Below are 25,926 nucleotides of genomic sequence, written 5' to 3' on the forward strand. Positions count from 1 at the left end.
GTGGGGATATGATGGCTACAGTAATTTTAAAAGGATACGGTCTTTTCTGATGATCTGTTTTGCTGTTATCACCAAACCAGGTAAGACAGTTTATTCTGAAACTCCTCTCTATAATTCTGACCCAAATTGGCTAATGTGGATTTCTGGAACTGTGGAGTCAAACATTCTTTGCTCTGCTGAGGTGTCCCAGCTTCCCCACCTCCCTGTGCACTACCAATTCACTACTACAGCAAAGCTACCTTGGATCCTTTCCCCTCCTCCCACTCAACCCTGAGTTCTATGAAATCTCCAGCAAGAATGGGTGAAGTTAACTGTAAGTATTATCCTTCTCTGCCAAATCCCAAGACCCTAGAAATAGCCCAGCTTTGATTTGAAACATAACCCTGACTCTTCCTTGTCTGCACTGCAACACGGTAGCCATATCCCTTCCTCCCAGCACTCAGGATAGGCGGGGAGGAGCTTACCATGTTTGAGTCCTTCTTGGTCCATGTGAGGGTAAGAGGGGGATTCCCAACCCAGACACAGGTGAGGGTCACATCAGAGCCAATGTCTGTGGTTGTGGGTTTGGGGTCAACTACAATCCGGGGGGCAACTGAAGGAGAGAGAAACAACTGGTCAGATCTCAAGTCCCTTAAGAGTCAACACCAGTTTACCTTCTTTCTCTTGCCTGGCCACCTCCCTGTTTCCTTCCATCTCTACCAGCTTCATGAAGCTTTTCCTCCCCCCTACTCAAGGCTCTTTGAAGGCCCTTGCTATGTGTTCCCTATCCTTACTCTCCCAGCTACTCACAGTGGACATTCACTAAGGTGCTGACATTGGTGCTCCCCACTTTATTGTGGACCTCACAAGATACAGGCTCCGTGAAGAAGGAATAATCAACATTTGTCTCATAGCGACTCTCATGGGCATCTTCAATTAAAAATCCCCCCTTGGCCCACCTAGAGGATGAAGAAGCATAGGCATGAGATCAGAACTTGGAACCTTCTCAACTATATCCAGGGACCCAGACCTTCCCAGTACCCCCCACCAGCAGACTCAAGGGCCTCTTCATTAAACCTCAGACAGCACTCCCACCCCCTGGCCCTTTCACCTGTAGCCTAGGATCTCAGGGTTGGCTGTAGCCTGGCATGTAAAGATGACCCGCTCACCCTCCTGCACTGTCTGAGGCTCAATGGACAGGGTCACTGTAGGAGGGTCTGCAAAGCAGAGGATAGGAAGTTAGGGTCTTTTCTATCGGTGGAGTTTCTCCCTTTCTCTCTTTAACATATACATTCAGACCTCACCACTCTAGTGAGGCAGAATACTAGCTATCATTTTCACTTTTTCCACATACAGCCTCTAAGGAGCTGGGCTAGCCCAACACACCACCCAAGAATAACTAAATTATTCAATGGATGTAATGACACAACATGGCCACGAGGCGTCAGTGTGGATTAGTTTGGCTCTCTGAAAGAGAGTAGCAGCAAACCCACAGAGGAAATTCATGGAACATCTGCCAGAAAAGCATGGGCTTTGCTAAATCTAATCATGCTAGATACTTTTATGCCATAACTTATTTAATGCTCACAGCTTCACGAATGGTCCATGGTTCCTTATATGAAATCCTTGGGACTGGATATGTTTCAGAACCTGAAACTTTTCAAATCTTAGCAAGGAAGAGCTGTGCTATACTCTGTGCTAGGGAAGATGCACCCTTCAGCAGCATCTGGGAAACAACCCATAGTGACACATATGAATATATATGCAGTGAATCTGACACAGGTAAAATAGAGTGCAGCCACCACTTGGAAAGTTCAAGACTAATCTAGGACCATCTCAAAAAGATGACCACACATTCCACACACACATACACACACACCAGACATACCAAACACTAAACATACAGACATCAAGCATATTATACATGCACACACACACACAAACCAGGGTTCAAATTTTTACTGTCTAATTATTTTAGTTTGGAACCATGGATATAAGATCACAGGCCTGTATTTTACCTTCTTCAACCATACAGAATTAGAAACTGAGTCTCAGAAAGATTAATCATTCATTTAGACCTGAGGCGGCCTTACAGTAAATACTCCATTTACCAGCCATCATTGCCCACTGCTCAAACCAGGAACTGAAGAGGATGAAGGGAGCATTCATCTTGAGCCCACTGGAGGATTCTCATTCTGTGTTTTTAAAATGCTACTGCTTATGTTCTGTCCCCATTTTGTGGACCCAACATCCCCCTCCCAATACCCCACTTACGATGCACGTCGAGCTCAATGGATGTCTCTTTGCCATTAGGGATGGCTTCATTCATGCTGCGGCAGGTGAATATGCGCCCTATGTCTAGGTCTGTGGGGTCAATGAGCAGCTGGCTGACGGTGGTTTCCCTTTTCCCATCCTTCAGCACTTCCTGTGGATGCAGCAAGATATGGTCAAGCTAAAACCCCCTTCCTCTGCTCTCAGAGGGACCAACTGAGAGCTGGAACTTACAGCTCAGTCCCATCTCTGATTCTTACTTCCTCTTTAAAAGCAGTATAGGCTACTTTCAAAAGCATATTTAAGTTTACAGAAAAATTGAATAAGTACTTTTCACATACTTTCCTTTCCACCTTGATTTTTTTAACGTCTTATAATATAGTATGATAAGTTTATTTCAACAGATATTCAAATACTGACATTAGATATTAATAACTGAAGTCCATAGCCCACATTAGAGATCACGGTGTAATTTAGTTTTCTCTGTGGGACTGAGCCTCATTCCTGGAATTCTCTAAGCCCAGGGTAAGTTCCTCCTCTTCTGAAAAGCCTTCCCACGTCAGTGCAGGCCTCTAGGCTCTCTCTCAGCCCGAACTGGTGCCATTTAAAGATAGGCTGCCTTGCATTTGGCTTTCGGCACCATGTGAGTGTTTCAGTGTGAATCTCTCCTGAGAAATTGGAAGCCCTTTGAGGGCAGGGACAGATTCATAAGGCACAAAAAATTACTAGCTCAGTGACATCCCAGGTGCTGTTCCTGAATGTAGAACCTTCAAGCCATTTTCTATATTGTCACCAGCCTAAGAAAACCACACTATGAGCAAAAGTAATCCCCTACATCCAGACACATGCATTTTTTAGGGGATCACAGCAGCCCAGACCAGTGTAAAACACACATGGTATTTTGAAACATCATACTCTTAAAATAAAAAAGTGGGGGTGGGGGGTAAACAAAAAATGACATTAATGAATCAACTTGCTTGGCTACCAAAATATTTTTTAAAATATAGCCCTCTAGAAGAAAAATAAAAGTTCCTGGTAGTAAAAAGGTTATGCCTCACTGAGGCCAAATGGCCATTTATCAGATGGTGACATTGAAGCCAGAAAGATTAAAAGTGATTTTTCCAAGGTCATGCAGATCATTAAGGACAGAGCTAAATCCAGAACCAAAGTTCCACAGGGCTAACACTCTGAGGAACACAGGTGGGCATCCTCTCTCCCCACTGGAAGTGTCTCTTATAGCACCCAGTACATTTTTACCCTAACTGACAGAAGGGTCCTCAAGTGCAATATCTGGATTTTACTGACATATCGGCTATCAGTTTTCCCATGGGATCCTGGCCAAAGTCACTTAACATCTTTAGCTGTCATGTCTTCCTCATTTGAGAATGTGCATAACAACTCCAGCTTCCATAGCTTCTCAACTGTGCTGACTAGAGTAATGTGCCAACTTAATGCTGAAGGAAGATGGTAGAATGGATCAATGGAGATACAGCAGTCAGACTCAGATACAGTTCTGCTGCTTATCAGTTGTATAACCTTGGGCTAGACACGCAATTCTCTGACCATCAGTTTCCTCCTTTGTAAGTTGGAAGCAGCATCTACTTTATGGGACTCTTGTGAAGTTTAAGAGAAATTGCCCATAAAGTGTTCATCATGCACAGTACCTAGCATCCAATTGAAGTGCTCAATTAATGGCAGCTATTATTATTATTATTACTATTATTATTCACTTCTACTTAGTTATGGAATGGCACAGTGAACCTGGAAGCCCATTTATCTTCTCTGGGCCTCAGTCTTCCCAACTGTAGGATTAAAGAATTGGGTCAGATGACTTACGAAAGGCCTGTGTTGCCCCTGTGTGTAGTCAGATCCCTCTGGGAAAAGAAAGGTGACCTGCGTGTGGTTGGGCCTAACAGGGGCCAGGGGAGTGGGAAGGTTCTCACCGTGCTAGTCACAGCCCCCTCTTGTTGTGTCCCATCCCGGAACCAGATGATGGTGGCAGCAGGCTTGGCATTGAGAGCTCGGCATGTGAGGTTGTGGGGAGTGCCTGCTTGCAGCAGAATCACTGGACCTCCATCAATTCTAGTGTCCTCTGGGGGAACTGAGGGGAAGACAACAACATCAGTCCAGAATGCAGCCCATAGGAGTCTCTGCTATGGAGGTGTTCCTACATCTGTGTGCACCCCTCTAGGCCGGGCAGTGCCACCTTGGCCCAACTTAAAATCACTATCTGTTTCTCACATGATGACTTCATCCAAAGTCTTCAGACACAAGATTTCCCAGCCTACAGGTTATTCTTTCATACTCACTATTACAGTCTGGGACCGTACTTCCCACTATTGCTCAAGGATATCTACTTCAGTTGGAGGAAAGGACTGAACTGAACTGTCTGAAGGTCTTGACTACAGATCACAACCTGGAGAAGAGTGCGAAGCACTCTTTCACAGGGCTTCTTACATCTTATCCCCTCTGCCTGGGACACCCAGATGGGGAGCCTTCTTTCAGCAATGCCATTTATTACACAGGTTATTTTCTCCTTAGCAGTTAAGATTCAGGTACAGTGCTACTCCCCTGTTCAGACACTTTCAGTGAATACAGTCATCTATGGCATGATTTTAAAGCCCTTTGGCCTCTTATTTCAGGGATCCTCACCCCAAGCTCTGCACACCCTTACCTCCTTGCTTTTGCTGTTCTCTCCATGGAGCATGCCCTTCTCTCAGAGCTGCTGTGGACAATCCTGGTCAAATCCCAGGGGATGCAGAAAGCTTCCCGTGTCCACTTGCAGCAAGCAGTCTCAGCTCTTAGTGTTGCCTGCCCCATGGTTATGTTTGATGATTATCTTTCTCTGCCTTAACAGAAACTCTTACCCCTTGGCAAAACAGCCAGGAATCACTAATATTTATGCATAGTCTTTAGTGCCCAGTACGTGGATAAGACAGGCCTTTACGAAGTCCTTAAGAAATTGAATTGATTATGTCTGGTCTTAGAAATAGGGTGATTTTCCTACACCATTGTCTCCAGGCTTCTAAATACTAAGGTGAACCAGACTCCAAGTTCTTTAAGGGCAAGGGTTCTAAGTTTCTGAGGTCAGGGAGTTCTTTCTTTTCCTCGTCCTCGTCCTCATCCTTGCTCCCCTTCCTCCTCCTCCCTCCTCCTCCTCTTCTTCTGCTTCCTCTCTTCCTCCTCCTCTTCCTCTTCTTCTTCTTCCTCTTCAGACATAGTCTCTCCACATAGTCTAGGATGGCATTTAATTCATGATCCTCTGCCTTCACCTCCCAAGTGTGGGAATTAGAGATATGTTCCAGTATAGCCAGCTCTATTCTTAAATCCCAATGTCTAGTCAGAACTTGGTGAACAGTGAGTCCTTAGGGGCTATTGGCTAAATCAATTGCCATTGATGGGATAAAGGCAGAAAGATTCTGATAATAATCATCTAGGCCCACTCAGTGTTCACTAGCAGAAGTGAGAAAGGATTTTGTTTGCCTCTTTCTGAGAAAGATAAGGAAAGCTGAGAAACTTTCGAGGGGACCCTTGGGAGGAGACCTCAGGGACTTCATGGAGCTGGAGGAGGTCAGAGCTATACTGGTATGTGTAAAATGAAGATCTCTGTGCTGGACTTCCAGTAGCTGACACACCTTTCTATTCAACTCTTGCATGTTGAGTGGTAGAGTGGAGAAGGAATGGAATTTAGAATCGCCTGCCTGGTTTCAAACCTGGCATTTTTCTTTACCATCATGTGGTCTTGACTGACTGAGTCTGTTTCTTCCTTAAAGACCTAAAAAAGCCCCTTCTTCACTGGTCTGTGTTAGGTGCCATATAGAAAGTGCAACATACGGGGCACTTGTGATGTAAAATGTGCTAACTTTACAATGATGAGAACTAGCAGCGGCTCTGGCTTCTGCCCAACCACTTATCCTTTCAATTCTGCCTCCTTATCCTCCTCCTTGTTTCTCAGTGTATCCAGTGCCAGAGATGGGGCAGATTTGTAGATGGAGGTGAGAGTAACTTGAGAAGCAGAGAAATGGGGAAGGATCCCTTGGGCTGCTTGGTCCTCTGTGGTCATATCTTCATACCACTTATGAACTGAGTCCCTACATACCCAGGCATAGTGGGACCCTGCTATGAAGAGACCAAAGCTATGGCAGCTGGCAGCCACACAGAGTACTTCCTCCCATTTGTCCTCCCCTTATGTTTCTTTTCCCTTTGTTCAGGCAAAAACTATCCATCTGTCACCTCTGCCACCACCCACATTTCTCTAGAATATTTCAAAGTCTTTGAAGCAAACTGTAAACTATAAAACAATTGACAATAATTTCTACAATTCACCCAGTGGTACCTTGTGTCAGCTAAAATACCTTGTATATATGATTTCATTTAATCTTTGCCACAAGCTATACCTCATTAATCCTTTCATGGGAATTTTATGAACCCCAATTTCCAGAGAAGGACTGAGCTTAGAGAGGTTCTGCATGTGCTTAGAGACAGGAGAGGGAGTTAGGTGACTGATTAGTATACAACGGGCCCAGGACCACACTCATCCTGCCACTCTCTGATTGTTGTAGACAAGGAGCTGTATATCTGTAGATCTATCCTATGTCTGGGCCTTCATCTGCTAGGGATCTAAGGCCTCCTCTCAAAGTTAGCCATGGGGAATAGGGAAAGATGTCATTCTATGAAGAAGACTGGCCTGGGGAGGTAGGGATCAGGGAGGGTTGGCTGGGGATGAGCTGAGTTCATGAAGTCGGTGTGCATAGGAAGGCAAATCCCAAGGCCTAGGCACAGGCCACTCCTCATTTCTGTCCTACCAAATCTCTGGCCCCAGACTGCCTAGAACCAGGACTTCAGGTAGGCAGGTAAGCAGGAACAATGCAGGAATATTACCTTCTTACTACTTACATGAGGTGCAGATGGTGGGGTGTCTTAGGGCTCAAGAGGGAAGGGGAAGGGAAGAGAGGAGAAATGTAGTTAGTCTAATTGTCCCTACCTCCCTTTCAGCTCTTGTTCCTCTCATCCACTCAAGTCACCCTGCTCAACTCTGCAGGCCAGACCCTTATTCACCTAGCTCTGCCTCATTCACCTACACACTATTTTTGTGTGTGTGTGTGTGTGTGTGTATGTGTGTGTGTGTGTGTGTGTGTGTGTGTGTGTGTGTATGTGTGTGTGTGTTTTAGAAACAGGGTCTCCCTGTAGCCTCAGCTAGCCTGGAACTCACTATGTAGACCAGGCTGGCCTGGATCTCACAGAGATCCACCTGCATCTGCCTCTGCCTCCCAAATGCTGAGATTAAAGGTGTGCACCTCCAGGCCTGGCTACCTACACTAATCTCAGCTCCTCTTTTCTTACTCACCATTTCAATGACCCCCTCTTGGGGGGAGGACAAAGAGAGGAAATGGGGTAGGTAGGTGAAACAGAGGCAGGAAAGAGAAAGTAGCAGAGTCAATAACAAAAGGGAAGAGAGAGTCACAGGCAGAAGCATCCAGAGACAGAAAACAGAACAGAAGCAGAGGCACCTAGAGATCACTGAGGAGAGAAAATCTTAAAATGAACACCAAGAGATGGAGCAGGGCTGAATTTCCATCTATTCTCTGTAGAGGATAGTCCTCTTATTATGCAAATGGCTTAAGGTGGCCAAAGAGGGGCATCTACTCTGTCCCCCTGTGGGTTACTACCTGAAGCTTTCAACAGATAATCTTCCTGACCACTATAATTGGACGCAAACTTCCCTCCTGGGTCTAGCCCCCTATTTCTTCTGGCCCTGCTCCCCTGTTTCTCAAGGCCCCAGGATATAATCTAAGAAGAGGGGCAGGTGCTGAGAGAAGAAGGAACAGCTATGCAGGATGGGATGAGCAGGATTAAGGACAGTGTTCGGGCCTCAGGAGGTGCAGAGAGGTGGAAAGGAACAGAGAAAGTTCCAAAAATAGCAAACCTGACTGCTAGATGAGCCAGGAAAGGTAGGGGCTAGGATTCCATCACCTGCATTTCTCCTTCCCAGTGCAGAGTACTCCATCTCCATGCTATATATTCCAAGATAGGCCTGGGTCTTTGAGGTAATCTAAGTAGAGGCTGGAGCAAAAGATACCAGACACACACAGGTCACATTACCCAGCAAAGGCCTCTCTCTTCACCTGCACACAATCTTATTTTTTTTCTTAAGTGTAATTTACATCTTTTTAAAGTGCATGTGTGTATGTTTGTTTGTCTGTATGTGCACCACATGTGTGCAGGGACCTGTAGAGACCAGAAGAAAAGCATGTTAGATTCCCTGGAACTAGAGTTACAGACAATTGTTACCTGCCAGATGCAGGTGCAGAGAACCCCTGCAAGAGCAGCAAGGACTGCCACGACTTCTTTCCAGCTCCATGAACTTAGTTTTTTAAGAAATCTGAGTAAGGAGTTGGTGAGAGTAAACCAGAGTAGGGATAGATGGGAAAAGAATGAGGCTGGAAACAGAGGGAAAAGCTTGGACATTAAACAGGGACTTAGAGAGGGGTGGGGGATGGAGACAGAGCCTGGGAATCATTACTGAGCACGGTGAGTTTGGCACGCCGGGAGCGCAGGGCAGCTTCTGTAGCCTGGCACTCATAGGAAGCATCATCAGAGAGTTCAGCATCTGTTATCTCCAAGTTGTACTGTCCAGCATCCGCAGAGCCCACAACCCGGTACCGTGGCCAGGCTGAAGAAATAGAAAGGAGAAGATCCAGAGTGAGGCCCAGCCTTTAGACCAGAACCACCCTGTCCCCCACCCAGGACTCATTATCTACCTAGATCCTCCCCAAATCAGAACCCACATCCATTCCAGGTCAGCTCTCCTCCCTTTGCCCTTTGCTGGGCATCACTGGCAGTGAGACTGTGTATTCCCAGACAAAGACTCCATAATATTGGAACCATAAAGCAGTAGGGGAGGAACAGAAGTGAAAGATGACCATAAGCAGTTGAAATCTCCAAAGTTCTTTGCAGACAAGTGGCTCTCATAATGATACAGAGGAAGAAGAATGGGGAGAAAAGCATTCAGCAAGGAGGAAAGTAGAGAGAAGTGAGTGTGTAGGTGCTGGTGAATATAAGACACTGCAGCAGACATGAGCTTACTGAGGCACTTATAGGTGCTCACGAGGCCTTGTCCCCATTCACCATGGAAAGGGAATAAGACAGGGTTTGCTGGATCCTCAAAGAAGCCCCTTAAGTGAGAGTTCTGTTTTCTTTTAAAGAAGTAGCTGAAGCGGTGGGCCTCTCCATCCCTTGCTCTATAGGCTCTCACCCTCCACCACATCCCTGCCCACCTGTCTCCCACTGTCTTTCTCTATTCAGAGGCTATGGATTCTTCTTGCTCTGTATCTATTGATCTCAGTCTCTCCCAGTTTTTCCCTCTATCATTAATAGATTCACCAGACCCACCTCTTTTCTTTATAGATTGTTCCATGCAGATTTCCCCCACTGTAGTAAAACATGGAACCCACAGCAAATAATCTCACCACCCTCAAAAATAATAAGGCTAGAAATGTATAGTCCCCACTTACTCATATTAATCCAGCACTTGTGTACCTTCAGAAAGCACATTTTCTCATTTGGTGTTAAAAACAAGGGTACACTTTCAAGGCAGACAAACTATGACTATTCAACCTACTTCACAAATCAGCTAGCCAAGGCCCAGAGAGCAAAGGAAAGTGGCTTTCTTCAGGTTATGCAGTGAGGCAATGGCAGAGGCAGAATGAAAGTCTGGTATCCTGACCCCACCTACTCTGCCAAGAAGAGCTTCCAAAGATCTCTGTGTTTGCTTTGGAATACAGGAGATTATTTATTTCATTTTATTTTTCGGCATTTTTAGTTTTTGTTTCTGACTGCATCTTTATGTTTTCTTTAGCACTGGATACATAGCCTGTGCTTAACAGATGCTTGTAGAATAAATAAAAAAGAAAGTACTTAGGCTGATGTCAAAATTAATTTTTAGTCTCTAACCAGACATGGACTATGCAGGGAGAAAAGAGAAGCATGAATCATTTGAGAGACATAGTACTTGAATTCACCACCTGTGTGTGCTGGCCTGTTCCAAACTAGTGAGTGCTGGCCTGTTCCAAACTAGTACCTCCTCCTTGGCCTGCTTGTCTGTAGCACCCAGTGGTGGTGGTGTCTCCCCACCTGTTTAAAGCTCTCTAGGCAAAGGTCTATTTCCCTTCATCCCCAGACTGCACATTGCCTGTCTTGAGCCAGTTCAATAAAGGTGTGAAAGAAATAGACCCCCAGGAGAGGAAGGGAGGAGCCAGAACACAGGAAAGTAAGGGTTGGCACATCTAGGAACCCTAATTGATAGTAGAGCACAGGATGTCTGTGTGCTGGGCGGTTTAGCAGCAGTCTGATTCACCCTTTTTCTTTTCTTCTCTTTTTTTTGTTTGTTTATTTTATTTTGTTTTGTTTTCAGTGCTAGGGCCTTGCACATGATAGGCTAGCAATCCACTACAGGTACAGTCCTAGCCCACCACTCACCTTTGAGGCCCTGGCCCATACCCAAGGCCAGCCCATCCTTGGTCCATTGAACAATCCCAGAGTAGTTGAGGAGCACACAGGGGAGCACAGCCCTCTGTCCAGCCACCACAGTCTGATCAGCTGGTTCCTGGCTGAAGCGGGTCTGGGTCCCTGGCAAAGCCAAAGTCAACAGTGTGTAAGGAGATGAGTGAGGAGGGCTCCACTTCTTAGGATCCCACTTCCATCCTGCAATCCAAGCCAAGCCGTCCTCCTCATACTCCAAAGATGTCACATGTTCCCCTTTCTTCACTCTCCTGTTCTGGGTCTCAGGTGCTGGAGGACTTAGCGGGCATAGAAATGGTTTGGCTTTACCTAAAAGTTTACAATTGGAGCTGGCCCAGCCCTCACATTTTGAACACTGAAGTTCAGGGAGGAGCACTTAATTAACCACCACTCGGTGAGTTAACAGCAGGACTGGGGTTAGAGTTCAAACGCTTGCTGCCCAGGTCCTGGGCTGTTCTGTAACCCCACCAGTATCTATTGCCTTCCCCTAGACACTCAGGTTTGTGGTGATGCAGTGTGAGCCAATATCTGTGCACTTCACCAAATACAATTGCAGGTATGCCTCTAGTAAATGCACAAGTATAGACTGCGGGGAAGCATGTCCAATCCATTTATCTGTGTGCATAGAGGCTTCCTAGGTGATAATACTTCCAAAGCCAAAGAACCCCGTAGCGAGTTTTCAGAACACTGACCCTGTTCCATGTGTTAATCCTTGACCCAAGGATTAAGGCACAGGGATGTACACCCCGATGAACTTGCATGCACACAGCCTTCTGTACCATGGGAGCTGAGACAGTGTGGGACTTTGTTCCACTCTCCCACTGGCTCCAGGAGCTACACATGGCTGCCTGGCTGGCAGCTTGGCTGGGAGGATTTGATTAGAGAACTGCAGAGTAATTGTCTTTAATTGTGGAGCCTAAATGGAGCAGGGAATTGGATTGCGGGTTTCTTCTCCCCTATTGCTCCCACTCACTGCCTTGCTCCATCACTGGTAGGCCCCAGTGGTGAGGCAGGCCTGTACACTGAATGCAGCACAGGAGCTATGGGCATCAACTTCCTTTGCAGGGGTACAGGGAAGAAGAGAGAATGACGAGGGTTCAGCAAAGGGCTAAGTGTGGGGCTTTCTTGCCACATTTCTAATAGGTCGCGCTGGGTAATCAAAATTAGCTCTCCTCAAAGTTTAAGATCCTTATTCTTCTATTCTTCTAGCTCTCAGAGTTTGCAGAGAGAGGCTACAACTTCCTAATCCAATCCCTTCTAAACCCAGCTTCCCAATTCACCCCCCCCCCAATTTCAAGACCTCCCTCTCCTCCAGTGCAGAGGTTCTCCCCACTTTCAGCTCAGTGGATTAAACCAAGGGTATTTTCAGGAAGCACTCTACCAGTCAGTGACAGCTCAAACATGACATCCTAATCTTACCCTTTCCTTTCTTTTCTCTCCTCAGGCTCTGTTCCTCCCTTTGTTCCAAATTTGCCCCACATTTTCCTTTCAGTAAGCCCTCTCAGGACTGACTTCCAGTCCTGTTCTAACGGGGTTACTTTTGCTGGAGGGAGTACCTCCACCTCTTGCCTATCTCTGCCTCTGCTAATATGGCCAGCCTCACTTGAATGGGAAGGACAGTATCCTGCCTTTTGTTCCTGCAGAGGTTTCACAAGGCTGAACTTGGGTATTTGCTCCTCCCATTTCACCCATTATCCAACTTATTCAGAACACTCTTCTGTGACTTGCAGTCAAGCCTTATGCCAAGTAATGACGTGGCTTGGGACATGATGACATAGTCCAGACTCAAAAGTTGGGTATGGACTGGGAGAAGTAGCCAAAGCAGTGTGGTCCTTACAATAGCAGAAGTGAGAAGTCAATAGGTCGGCTCTGAGACTATGCATTTAAGTTATGGAAGGATTCCCAAGTGATTATTTCAATTCTCAGAGAGGAGGGGAAAGCAGTATCTTTCACAGGCCTGTGCAAGGGCATGAGGGGTAACCTACATCTGGCTTATACAGAGTTTAGAGAATAAGACTTGGTGAGGTTAGACTCATAGCTTTCCCTAATTACAAGCCAACTTGAGTACCACCCAGGGCATCTGGACTCTCTCGAATGCCCGCCGCAGTGCTGTTTGGGACTCTGCATACTGTCTGTTAACTTTTGCACAGAATGTAGGTGCCTTCCCATGAATTCACATCGTGAGACCCCTTCATTTCTTCATTTCTTTGGACTCTAACAGGTATTACTTCCATTCTGCTTCCAGGATACTTTGCTTCAGTTAGTCCTAACCAAGAGTAATTTTATGTCAAAATCCCCAGAAAAGCAGATGCCATGCTTTTATCACATCCTTAGGGTCTTGGAAATCTCTCCAATGTCTACCTCTAGTTGTCTAACCTCTCAGGGGTAAATAATGATCATAGCTACTCTCTAGTAGTTTATGTACAGTACTGTGACTGTCCTGATATCCACCTCACCGACATTTGACCTCACAGTAGTTCAGGAAGAAGGTGCAATCATTCCATAGTCTGCCAGGGAAGAAAATGATGTTTAGAGGTAACTTGGCCAGCTAACTAAGCAGCCAGGAAGAGCAGCAGAAGGACCATAAAAATCTTTTTAGTCTTCTAAGCCCATTCTCCAAGTATCTGAGCAAAAACATTCTTTGGCAGTCTAGTCCAGATTTGTCATCTTACAGTGAGCAAGTGGAGGCCCAGATAAGGAACTGACAGGCCAGGGTCACCTGCACCTCACTCCAGCAAGATATTTGTCTCCCGACTCCAGGTGTATCCCACTGCCATCCTACTGCAGGGTCATTGCCTTGGTACAAGTACACAAGCAGCCAGTTGCCCACTGTCCTCTGGAGGTGTCAATAAGAGGCCAGGTCTCAGGATTCATGTTGGAAAGCTATGAATATGAATCCTGACTCTGATCCAAACTCACAGGCTACCCCTATTACAAGCCCTTGACTTGGACTCTGGGGGCCTTGAGAAGGAGAAACAGGAGTACAGAGAGTTTGCAGCACAGAGCTGCACTAGAGAAATGCGCAAGGATGTGAATAAATTTGAATAATAATGAGGGCAATGGTTGAATTAATAATGATGGCTGTTCACCTGACCCAGGCTCCCCCAAGATCTCAGCACCTGCTAATGCTTGTCCCTAGAATAGGAATGAGCCTCATTTTCCTCAGTAGAGACAGGATGGGAAGAGAGGCCTGCAGAGTTGGGGAGCCACTCACAAAACAGAGAGAAGGACCTTGTTTCTATCTTCCTGGCCTCCTGCAGATCCAGAGCTGACAGAGCTGGCACACTTAACCAGGAGCAAACACTGCTTCCCACACCATAATATAACCACAGATTCCAGGAGATCCAGAAGGAGGAGAGAGTCCCCTACTTCTCTTCCCCCTGTGAGAGAGATTCCATTCCAGTGGAACATATAGGGCAGACACCTCCACCAGCAAGCTGCCTTCCATCTCTTGACAACAAAAACATGGACACAAGCTCTGACAGAAATCCTGCAGATAGAGCTGGCACATCGGGGCTGAGTGGTGGGACAAGGCTTGACTGAAAAGCACAGAAGAGTGTTCTGAGTAAGTTGGATAATGGGAGAAATGTGAAGAACAAATACACAAGTCCAGCCTTGTGAAACCTCTGCAGGAACAAAAGGCAGGATACTGCCCCTCCCATCCAAGTGGGGTTGACCTCACTGGAAGGGACAGAGATAGGCAAGAGTTGGAGGTGCAAAGACCTTAGCACATACCAAGAGGGTCTGTTCTGACTCCATCGGTGTAGGAGCTGAGATCTTAGCAGACCCCTGAGAGTGCCTGACCCAGCCTCCCTTGGGCCTAGGGGTGGAGAACTCATCAGACCACCTTATAGTGCCTGGATCCAGCCTCCACATGGTGGTGAGCTACCCTAAATCTCGCCATCCCAACTCCCTAACTGGGATTACCTGAGGCCCCATGCACACCCCAAGGCAGACCTCTACCCTCTGGTAGGGTAAGGCTGAGGGCCTTAGCAGACAGCCTGAGAGTACCTGCTCTAGCGTCCCTTTGGCATAGGGGCTGAGAATTCAGCAGACCAGCTGACAGTCACAAAATCGGGCCTCCACTCAGGGAACTTCCCAAATTGTGCTCTGAGTACCCACTAATAGAAGGCAAAACTTTAGAAGAAGTCTGGGTGTACCTGCCTGGAGCCTGTCTTGGGCTTTTGTGGGCACTCTGGGGTAGCTGATCTGAAGCCATCAGTCCCCTCCAAAATAAAATCTGAGAGACCTGAAACCTAGACCAACCAGTTTTACAAACCCAATAAGAAAACAACTAAGGCATACAAATAACACAAACAGCAGCAAACCTCAACTTAACAAAAGAAGACTTGATTTTCATACCAGAATCACAAACAACAAAAGAAATTCACATGCCAAAATCACAACAAAAATAAAATGGAAAGCCAAAACACTACATCTCCACCAAACTCCACCAGTCCTGTAGAAGAGTTCAACAAGGAGAACCCCCTAGAAACAACTAAGACAGAATTTAAAAGAATAATCATAAACATGATTAAGGAATTCAATGAATATAAAGAACACACAAACAAACAAATCAAAGAACTAAAAGAAGATGTGGATAAACTGCTGAATAAATTAAAAAAAAAAAAAAGAAAGAAACATTGAAGAAAACTCAGGCCAAAATGAAGAAGGAAGTGGAAAACTCAATAAGCCAACTTGAAACAACAGGGGAAAGTTTCACTGCTAGAATGAATGAAATGGAAAACAGAACATCAATACAGGAGGATAAAGTTGAAGAATTGGACCACTCAAGCAAAAACAATGAAATTTTTTTTTTAAAATGCAGGAATGGAATATCAAGAGATGTGGGACACCATGAAAAGAAGAAATCTACACATCATAGGCACAGAGGAAAAAGAAAAATTTCAGGTTAATGGTATTGACCAGAACTTAGACAGGATTGTAGAAGAGAATTTCCCCAAATTAAGGGAAGACGTCCCCATACAAATACAAAAAGCACATAGAACACCAAATAGACAGGACCAGAAAAGAAACTCCCAATGGCATGTCACAGTAAAAACACTAACTATACAGAATAAAGAGAGAATACTGAAAGCAACAAAAGGAAAAAAAAAAAAGAAAGAAAAGAAAAAGTCACATATAAAGGAAAGCCCATCAGAATTACAGCTGACCTATCAATGCAAATTATGAAAGCCAGAAGAACCTGGAACAAGGAATTTCCAGTTCTAAATGACAGTAGATGCCAGCCCAGAATACTTTACCCAGCAAAAATGTCTATTATATTTGAGGGGAAAAGAAAAATCTTCCATGACATGAATAGCCTAAAAGAATACATGTCCATGAAACCAGACCTTCAAAGAATACATGAAGTATACAAAAAATGGAGAGAGGAACCAGAGGCAATGAAAGAAACTAAATAAAAGTATAATTGTGGAAACACAAAATTAGACAAAGCATGCAAACAGTAATCAAAATGATGGCAACCAATACACATCTTTCAAAAATAATTTTAAATATCAATGGACTGAACTCCCCAGTCGAAGACCCAGACTAGCTGAATGGATTAAGAAACAAAATCCATCTTTTTGTTGTCTGCAAGAAACCCATCTCACCTTCAAAGAGAGGTACTACCTTAAAGTGAAAGGATGGAAAAGAGTATTCCAAGCAAATGGCACTAAGAAACAAGCAGAGGTTGAAATTCTATTTCCTGAAGAAATATACTTCAAACTAAAACTAATCAGAAGAGATAAACAGGGTCACTTCATTCTGGTCAAAGGAACAATTAACCAAGAATATATTACAATACTGAACTGAACCAAACTCTGGTGCACCCAAATTCATAAAAGCAACACTATAGGACTTTAAGACACAAATTAACCCCAACTCAGTAATAGTAGGGGACTTCAAAACCCCCTGTCTCCATTAGACAGGTCAATCAAAAAAGAATAAACAGAGAGACATCTGAATTAAATGATACTATACATTGAATGGACCTAAGAGACATCTTCTGAATATTCCACCCAAACACCTAAGAACACAGTTTCTACTCAGCATCCCAAGGAAATTTTTCAAAAATTGAACACATACTGGGGCACAAAACAAACCTCAACAAATAGAAGAAAAAAAAATTGAAATAAAACCATGCATTCTATCAGACCACAATGCAATAAAGCCCAAAATCAACACTGGAAGAAGCCCTAGTCAATGCAGGAACTCATGGTAAACAACTCACTCTTAAAGGATTAGTAGATGAAAGAAGAAATTAAGGAAGATAAAAGAATTCCTGTAATTCAATGAAAAGGACAATGCAACACAACAAAACTTCTGGGACATTTTAAAAGCAGTCCTAAGAGGGAAGTTTATAGGTCTAAGTACCTACATTAAAAAATTAGAAAGAGCACAAATAAATGACCTAACATTGAAACTCAAGGCACTGGAAAGGCAAGAACAAATGGATCCCACACCCAGCAAAAGAAGAGAAATAACAAAAATCAAAGCAGAAATTAATGAAATAAAAACAAAGAAAACAATACAAAGAACCAATCAACCTAAGAGCTGGTTCTTTGAAAAGCTAAACAATGTAGACAGACCCTTAGACCAGTTAACCAGAAGAAAGAAAGAGCAAATCCAAAGAGAAAAAAAATCAGAGATGAAAGGAGAAACTTCACAGCAGATACCCAAAAGATTCAGAATATTACAAGGGAATATTTTAAAAACCTATACCCTATTAAATTTGAAAATCAAAAAGAAAAGAAATGGATGGATATCTAAAATCATGGGAACCACCAAAGATAAACCAAGAAGAGATTAACAGTTTAAACCAACCCATAACATACAAGAAAATCGAAACAGTAATACAAAAGCTCCCGACTAAAATACCACTCCTTGGCATATACCCAAAGGACTCATCCTATTGTAGAAACACTTGTACAACCATGTTTGTTGCTGTTTTTTCACAATAGCTAAGAGATGGAAGCAACTTAAGTGCCCCTCAACTGTTGAGTTGTTAGCAAAAATGTGGTACATTTACACAATGGAGTTCTATTCAGCAGCAAAGATGAAATAATGAAATTTGCAGGTGAATATATGGATCTAGAAACTGTTATACTAAGTGAAGTAACACAGACTCAGAAAAACAAAAGATATATGTTCTCTCTCATTTGTGGATCCTAGCACAAAATCCTTATAAGTGGATAAATATCCTGATGCAACTGCATGGACCAAGAATATGGAAGGGAACAGGGAGGTAAAGGGAAAGAAGGAACCTGAGAGAGAAGAATAGTAGGATAAGGTGTTATTAAGGAAGAAATATGTAAAAAGGGGGTAGTTAAAGGGGAGGGGAAAAGGAGGACTGTAAAAAGAATGATGGGACTAAAAGGGAAAAAAATTTCTCCTGATTCTTAATAATAAAAGGGGGATTGGAGAGATGGCTCAGCAGTTAAGAACACTGGTTGTTCTTGAAGAAGACCTGGGTTTGAATCCCAGCACCCACATGGCAGCTAACAACTGTCTGTAACTCCAGTTCCATGGGATCCAACAGCCTCTTCTGTCCTCCTCAGGCATTGCACAACACAAGTGTACTTACCTACATGCAGGCAATACACATGTACACATAAAAATATAAAAAATAAATAAAATATATAAAAAATAAGGAACCCTACAGGGATGGAGAAAGCCATTCTAGAAGCAATATGGTTGTTAAATGAAAATCCCAGTGCAAGAGGTGGGTTGCCCACCTATGAACTGTTGTCTTGAGGGGCCCTGGAGGCCCCCCAGACAATAAAGGCCATTGCCAAAAATGTTGGTTGTACACCAGAATTGGATGGAGAGAACTCTATTGCTGAAGAAACTGCTTGATGTGAGTGCAGGAGAGGGAGATATCAAGCTTAGACTAACCTGGAAACTCCCTGCTTTCATTCTGCCAAAAGACAATATGCAGAGGACTGGGGGAGAATAGTCTCCTATAATTCTGCCCAGATCCCAGGTGTTGCACTACCAACATACCAAACAAGATGTTCCTGCTGGTGCAATAGTGGTGTGTCTAGTATATTTACAACCAGCAAATTTTTGATTGGATATAATGCCCACTCCTAGGGGTGGAACACACATCTGGTACTGTAGACCTGGCCAACCCCCTGTGGCAGAGGAGAATATAGGCCCCAGTGGGGAAGCCACTGCAATTGATTTGTTAGATGGATGTGATGCACCTGCTAAAGTACTGTTCAAGTGTTTGTGTTTACACTCATACTTTAAGTTATTATAGCAGCTGCTGTTTAGATGTTCTTGCTTCTTGCTGTTTGTATTTGTATAGTAGATGGAATCCCAGTGAAATGGACCAACAGCCCAGTAAAAACTGATGCTGCAGAGACCTGAAAGTTCAGTACCTTCCCAAAATAGGAAGAAGATCATCCCACACCTATTACCCCCTCTAAGGCTCAGAGACTTTTGCAGAAGAGGTCGGCGGAAAAAATGGAAGAGCTAGAGCAAAGGGTGGAGTGTTAACTAGAAGTGTACTCTGACCATTATGTCAGCAAGGTATAGTCACACCTCCTTCCCATGCTCATCAAGAAGTTGAGGGGACCACTCCTCTGTAAAAAAAAACCCCACCTATGCTCTGTTAAAAAAATAAAGTGATAGTTGTTTGGATAGATAGATGAGCAGGATCTGACTAGAGCACAACTGGATGGACTTGCACTGGGGAATGTCTGGGAACACTGGCTTGACTCAAGTGTTCAATACCCAGGGCAGAGTTCCAGTGTGGGGGCTATGGGAGTGTACTGGTGGGGATGGGGCTATAAAGATGATTCACATTGCTTGAGATATTCTGTATGAAATACAACAAAATTTAATAAAAACAAATTAAATAAAAAAGAGGTAGCAATGCTTCCTCCAGCAAAAGGAACCCTGTTAGAACAGGACTGGAAGTCAGTCCTGGGAAGCTCCCTGAAAAGGGAGCTGTGAAGTAGAGAGGAAAGGGGACAATCTAGAAGGTTCTGATGTAGATATTAAGGGGAAATAAGAGAGTGGAAGAGAATGCCTGGAAAGGAGGTGGGAGGCATAGCAGCTTGTCTGCAGAAAAGATGGAGATGCCTTGGTAGTCCTATTTAAAAAGAGACAGGAGGTCCCCGTATGTCCTTTAGGGGCAAGAAGCTGCCAATAACCCAGAATATGTGGCCCAGCAAGTGGCATGCCTTGGAGGTCCTGGATACCCAACCAGCCACCAATCAAGCTTAGCAGAACCTGCCCTGAACTCAGAGAGAAACTGGAGTCCCATCCTTGTGCCTGGGCCTGTGTTCATGGCCTCATCCATGCCCAGGAAACAGAACAAGGCAGAGGACTTGGAGGCAGGTGGGAGGGGAACCAAGATGAACAGGTCTAGTCACAGAGAGGTGAGCACAGACTAGCCTCCAGCTACAAGGTCAAATCAATAGCCTCTAGGGTCAGATGCTTCTGATGGTGTTTTAATGTGAATTTCCACTTTGATTTTTCTCCTTTCCAGTCTCCAAACACCATCAGAGATGTGCTGAAACAGCCATTGTGAAGGCAAGAGCATATGCAGCTACACACACACACACAGACACACAGACACACGCACACACACAGAACACACACCTGGGAGGGGAAGATGATAGAGGTACAAATGTTGATGAGAAATAGACAAAGACAGACATATACACTGAGGTAGAGGAGCTCTAGGGCAGAAAAGGTGGAAAAGGCACCAGCCTATCCAATGAACCTAGAAAGACTCGTAAGACAAAGATGTGAGTGGAATCATAAAGGGCTAGGCCAAGGCAGAAAGGAAGGCAAGCAGAGTGCTAGAAACTAAGAAAAAAATTAAGAGAGGTAGCAGGAAGGTATGGAGGCTTCAGGAGCAAGGTCTACTTGGCCCTTTCTTCAGAGAGTTATCTGCTGTTTGAGTGCCCTTTGTCTTTCCCACCTGCACAGAGATTTCTAAGAGGCTCAGACAGGATTTTCCCTCAGGGGAGCAGTGAATTGGGTGATTGGGTGTGGATGAAATCCAAGCTGGAGAGGTGAGGGGAGTAGAGGGTGACAGACTGTGGAATATAGCAGGGAACATTTCAGAGCTCTGCTGCCTGCTGGCTTGAGGAGGGGTAGGAGCTTGGCTATCACCCCTCTCCACTGCATTTCTCCGAAAATGCTTTCCCTTCAAGTTAACCTTTATTGCCACCCTCATGATACAAAGCTCCTCAAACTCAGAGTGGCTCCTTCTCTTATTCTCCCACAGCTTTGTCAGGGCTTCTGGTTATAGCCTGCCTTGGATTAAAAGTTACCCATGCATGTTTTTATTTCCCGCACTGTCCTGGGAGCCTCTGAGAACAGACATGCCTTTGATTTACTTCTTGTCTAGTCAGTCCCAGCAAGGCTCCATAATAATAAATATCCGCAATTATAAGATGCTGATTATGTGCCACACTGATGTTTTACAAACATTGTTTCTAGCATTATAATCTGTTACACAGTGGCAGTTATTACCTACATTTTAAAGAAAGGGGAAATATAGCCCAAGATGCTGAAGGAGCACCCTGGCAGAGATGAGATATGAATAGGTTTTCCAGCTCCATAAGTGCTGCTCTTGGTATTATGCCACATTCTAGAAATATCTAAGAATATCCAATCTTATAAATGAAATGGATTCATGACCTCAGCCTCAGAAAGAGCTACTGGTTCCCCTAAGTTCTGCTCATCTGCCATTTCTGACCTCCATTTTACAGCCTGGACTTCTCTCCACCCTGTTTACCTCTTAGAGAGTGGTTCTCAGGTCTGTGGCTGGCCAAAGCCTCATGTTCTGCATGTAGTACTTGTTTTGCAAGACACCCTTAACACAGGAGAAGCTTGATGTAAACGTCCCTGCATGGAGGGAAGAGAGAGGTACCCAAGGGCAGAATACCCATCCTGAGCCCAGGAAGTTTGCATGACAAGCAAAATACCAGTCTTTAAGCTATCAGTGGTTGCCAGCAGAAGAGGTGGTTTCAGTAAACAGCTCCAGCTTAAGCTCCAGCTTACCTCCTACTGTGCTCAGATACCTACTGGTACTGTTTACCAAATACTAGGACACCACAACCCAATGAGGTTGGGGCAGTTACTACTCATTGTACTCTCACAGCTATCTGAGAAACAACCTGCAACTTCTCTCCAGTCACACAAATGGTAAGGTTGGGTCAGAGTCAGCAACCTGAATCCCCATGGAATGCCATCTATGTAGCCTGGGTGCTGTCTTCTGGGACCTCCTAGCCCAGACATTAATACCAAGACCATTATACCTCCCTTTGATGCTATCCCTCTACCTAGTCATTCTTTCCCCTTCCTCATGACCCATGTCTGTCCTACAGGCCCCTCCTCTATCACCATCTGGGGATGAGGCTCGGGCCAGTCTTTGTGTTTGAACAAATCTCCAACCTCCTGTTTCTACTGAGTCTGGCAAGGACAGAGAGGTCAAATCTCTTTTGTTGTTGCTTTTTCTGTCACTAGGCTCATGCATGGTAGGCAGAGCTCTACCACTAACTATATACCTAGCCCTCAAACACCATTTTTTGACTAAGAGCTAGGAACTGGTCTCTAAATCCATGATAGAATGGACATGTTTATAGCTTCACATAGTCATACACTTCTCATTATCACACATGAACAGAAACAAGCAAGCACATGTGCTCACTGTCCTGCCCACATCCTTCTGCACCCCTGCATGCAAGTACATATCGGTTTTTGTACTCATGGGCACCTGTCTGCTCCATTTTCTGATACACATGCCCTGGCAGTCATGTTCCCAGGGTCTAGCTTGCCAGAGCAGAACTAGAAGGAGTGGGGGTCAAGGACATGGAAGCCAGGGAGCTGACCAGCAAGAAAGGGCAGGGTGGTCAAGGCTGAGGCCTGCCTCCCTGGATCTATCAAAAAGCAGTAAGGAACCCTCTGGGCCAGAGAAGTTCTGAGCTCTCCACTCCAGATCATGCTGCTGTTCAAAGGGAAGTCTTTGATTCACACTGACAGCTTACAGATGGAACTGAATCGCTCCACTCTGTGCTCCCTCCTTCTCCTGTTCTCACATGTTCACGCTCAACATCCCTGACTGGACTTCCTTCCCCATCTCTCAATACAGCTGTCGAGACCTTCATAGTAGATTCTCTGAGAAAAGAAGGATTCATTTCTCCAGAATGGATCAGGAAAGAAAGAAGGAGAAAAGAGGCAGGGAGGGAAGGTCAGAGACTATGGTGAGGCTGACCAGAATACAGACAGATGAAAGAAAAGAACAGAAAGCTGGCCAGTTGCACACTGAAGCAGACTCTCAGACTGGAAGTTCCAGGAGAGAGGCTGTATAACTCAGTTGATGGGGCAGGAAGAATATGTCTGGGTTTGTTGATTTTACCCTATGTAGAGTCCAGACTGGAGTCCTAAAATGTCAAAATCAATTTAAGTATCTTGAGGAGTAATAGCCCTCTCCTGTGAGAGGAGTGTAAGGCTCTGGGAGTCAGAAAACTTATTGGCTTGCTTAGAGGAATGGTTGAGTCTACCCCAGTACTAGGGGTAGAGAATGAAGAGCCCAAATAACAAACTTCATCTCCAGTCTAATGTCCAAATATTAACGACTGTGCTGCCTCTGCACTTCTGGACACAGAATGCTCTGGCTTCACCTCTCCATTTACAGACAAGAACATGGGTTCTAGGGCCCTTAAATGCCTTCTTTATCACCTTGCTCCTCTCAGGTACTTCTCATTCCAGGAAGCCCAAACCCAGGCTGAAGAACCAGTTGCCACAGCCTGCACAACCATAGCATTCCAATGTCCATCTCTAAAGGGAAAGACAAAGAGAACAGCCAAAGGGTACTTTTTCCAGAAACCAGATGGAATTTTACAAGTGGCCACAATCTGGCTTATTTTTATGCTTTTGAGCAAACTGCAGAGCCTGGTTAGTGTTTACTGTGACAGCAAAGTAGGTTTACAGATCTCGGCCAGCAGATCAATCACACAAAGAGGCAGGAGCAGAACTCTGAAATACCAGGAGGGGTGTAGGGGTAAGGGACACGCTCCACACAGCCCTTCCAGGGAGAGGCAGAAAGCCTCTGAACCAAAAGTCAAGATGTACTAACAGATCTGGTCTTGGCTCTGCCCCCAGTCCTGTGTAACTCCAGGGAGGTTATACCACTCCTTTGGATTATAGCTTCTTTAAACTGTAAAAGGAAGGAGCTGAGCAACTTGGCCCCAGGAGTCTTCTGACTCCAGGTTCTAGAATTCCATCCCTGCATCTTGTTTGTCTAGGTCTTAGCGAAACCTTCAGGATAGTCCTGATGACTCAGCCCAAGCACTGTTACCTTCAGACTTAAGGCAGCTGGTGTACCTGGGCCTGTCCTATACCTGGACATTGTCTCCACAGCAGTGTGTACTGGGAGGTCTGTGGGTATGCTTTAGTTATCAACTTGACACACCTCCATAGAGGTGTCAAACTGGGAATTGCCTCCATTGGACTGGCCTGTGGCCTTGTCTTTGGGGCATTTTCTTGATTGTTGGGTGATGTGGGAGGGCCAAGCCCATTGTGGGTGGTGCCACCCCTGAGTAGGTCATCCTCCATTGTAAAAGAAAGCAGGCTGGGTGTGGGTCAGGAGAGCAAGCCAGTAAGCAGCACTCCTCCATGGAATGTGCTACAGATCCTGTCTCCAGGTTGCTGCCCTGAATTCTTACCTTGGACTCCTTCAGTGATGAACTGTGGCCAGGAGACATAAGCCAAATAAACTCTTTCCTCCCAAAGTTGGTTTTGGTCAGTGTTTTTATCACAGCAAAAGAGAAGTTAAGACAGTGGGTTTATGACAGTAGGACAGTGGCACAAAGGACCCAGATGGGGTATCCATCCCAGGAGAAGAGGCTGATCCTCTACAAGGAAGCCTCATTAGAATTCCTGATATACCCTCTGACAGTCTCATAGTGAGTCAGTAGAGGAAAGGGGAAAGTCAAGCCTGGGTCCCTGAGGCCATTTGCTGGTATAGGTCCACTCACAGGGACATTGTACTTCAAATGAAAAAGGCTAGCAGGTGTGATTGGAAATACTCCCATCTGCCCCATTTTGGCCTCCAGCCCCTAGACACCTGGGCCAGACATGATCTTACAGCTCTATGCAAATCTGGCCTGGCAGGAGACTCTTACAGTGTTTTATGGAAAATATGATATGAGGAACTCAGGTGGGGTTGGCTGTAACAGGTATGACAAGCTGAAGCAGAAAGGAGACACAGGATTCATTGGTGGTTCTGCTGAAAAAAAATGAATATCCATCTGGCTCCAGTGGGCAAGGAAAGGGAGGGAGGGAAGAGAAGATGCAGGTGGCAAGCAAGGACTTAGCTCAGACAGGAAACAGGCTAAGAAGAAAGAGGGGGAGGGGAAGAGGAAGGGAGAAATGAGGACAAAGCCAGAGAAAGCAGAAAGGATAAGGGGCAGTTCAGGAGTTGAGGAAGGTAGGTAGGGAGGCACTGCATCTGCCTTCCCCGAACCCAAAGAAACAAATGTTTGAGGGGCCACATGTCTTGGTTTCCCACAACATGAGGAAAAGAACAGAGATAGAAAACAGTGAAGCAACCTCTCCATGTGCAAAGACAAAGGAAAAAGTCAGAAGAGCCCTGGGTGAAGGAACAAAGCAAAGTAGACAAAGAGAAGGCAATGGCAGGAGGGGTGCAAATATCTTGGAAGAGATTATAAAAAAATTGTTTGAGGGCTGAGGATGTAGCTTAGTTAGTAGAATGCTTGCATGCAATGAAGCCTAAGGTTTGATCCCCAGCACCACATAAAACCTGGTGTAATGGTGCATGTCTGTAATCCCAGCATTTGGGGGAGGGGGTAGAGGAAGGAAGATTGAAAGTTCAAGGCCAGCATCAGTTACATAGCAAGTTTGAGGCCAGCCTAGTCTACATGAGACTATCTCAAAGAAAAAGAAATATTTTAATGTCAGGTAAGGAAATAAAAAAATAAATGGATCTGAGGTGACACTGGTATGAAAGAGAGAAGACAGCGACAGAAAAGGGCACACACACACACACACACACAAAAAAAAACTAATGAGAAATAAAACCAGGTGTGGTGGCACATGCCTTTAGTCCCAGCACTTGGGAGGTAGAGGCAGGTGGATCTCTGTGAGTTCAAGGCCAGCCTGGTCTAC

General features: G+C 45.0%; 1 protein-coding gene across 3 annotated transcripts in view; it reads right to left on the bottom strand.

Annotated features, from left to right (window-relative positions):
• Positions 1-25,926, bottom strand: part of Kirrel1 (kirre like nephrin family adhesion molecule 1) — a 104,028-nt gene that overhangs the window by 9,460 nt on the left and 68,642 nt on the right. For 2 of the 3 annotated variants that reach the window (XM_008838745.3, XM_017799554.2), the window contains exons 2-8: positions 10,729-10,878; positions 8,774-8,923; positions 4,194-4,351; positions 2,254-2,404; positions 1,091-1,196; positions 790-938; positions 465-592 (exon numbers count right to left, since the gene is read on the bottom strand). In XM_008838745.3, coding sequence (XP_008836967.1) covers positions 465-592; positions 790-938; positions 1,091-1,196; positions 2,254-2,404; positions 4,194-4,351; positions 8,774-8,923; positions 10,729-10,878 — 992 coding nt within the window. The remainder of the gene's footprint in view (positions 1-464; positions 593-789; positions 939-1,090; positions 1,197-2,253; positions 2,405-4,193; positions 4,352-8,773; positions 8,924-10,728; positions 10,879-25,926) is intronic. The other variant, XM_029566249.1, reaches the window with a different exon arrangement.

This window comes from Nannospalax galili, unplaced genomic scaffold (assembly GCF_000622305.1).
Source record: "Nannospalax galili isolate Female #2095 unplaced genomic scaffold, S.galili_v1.0 scaffold1079, whole genome shotgun sequence".
Classification (NCBI taxonomy): domain Eukaryota; kingdom Metazoa; phylum Chordata; class Mammalia; order Rodentia; family Spalacidae; genus Nannospalax; species Nannospalax galili.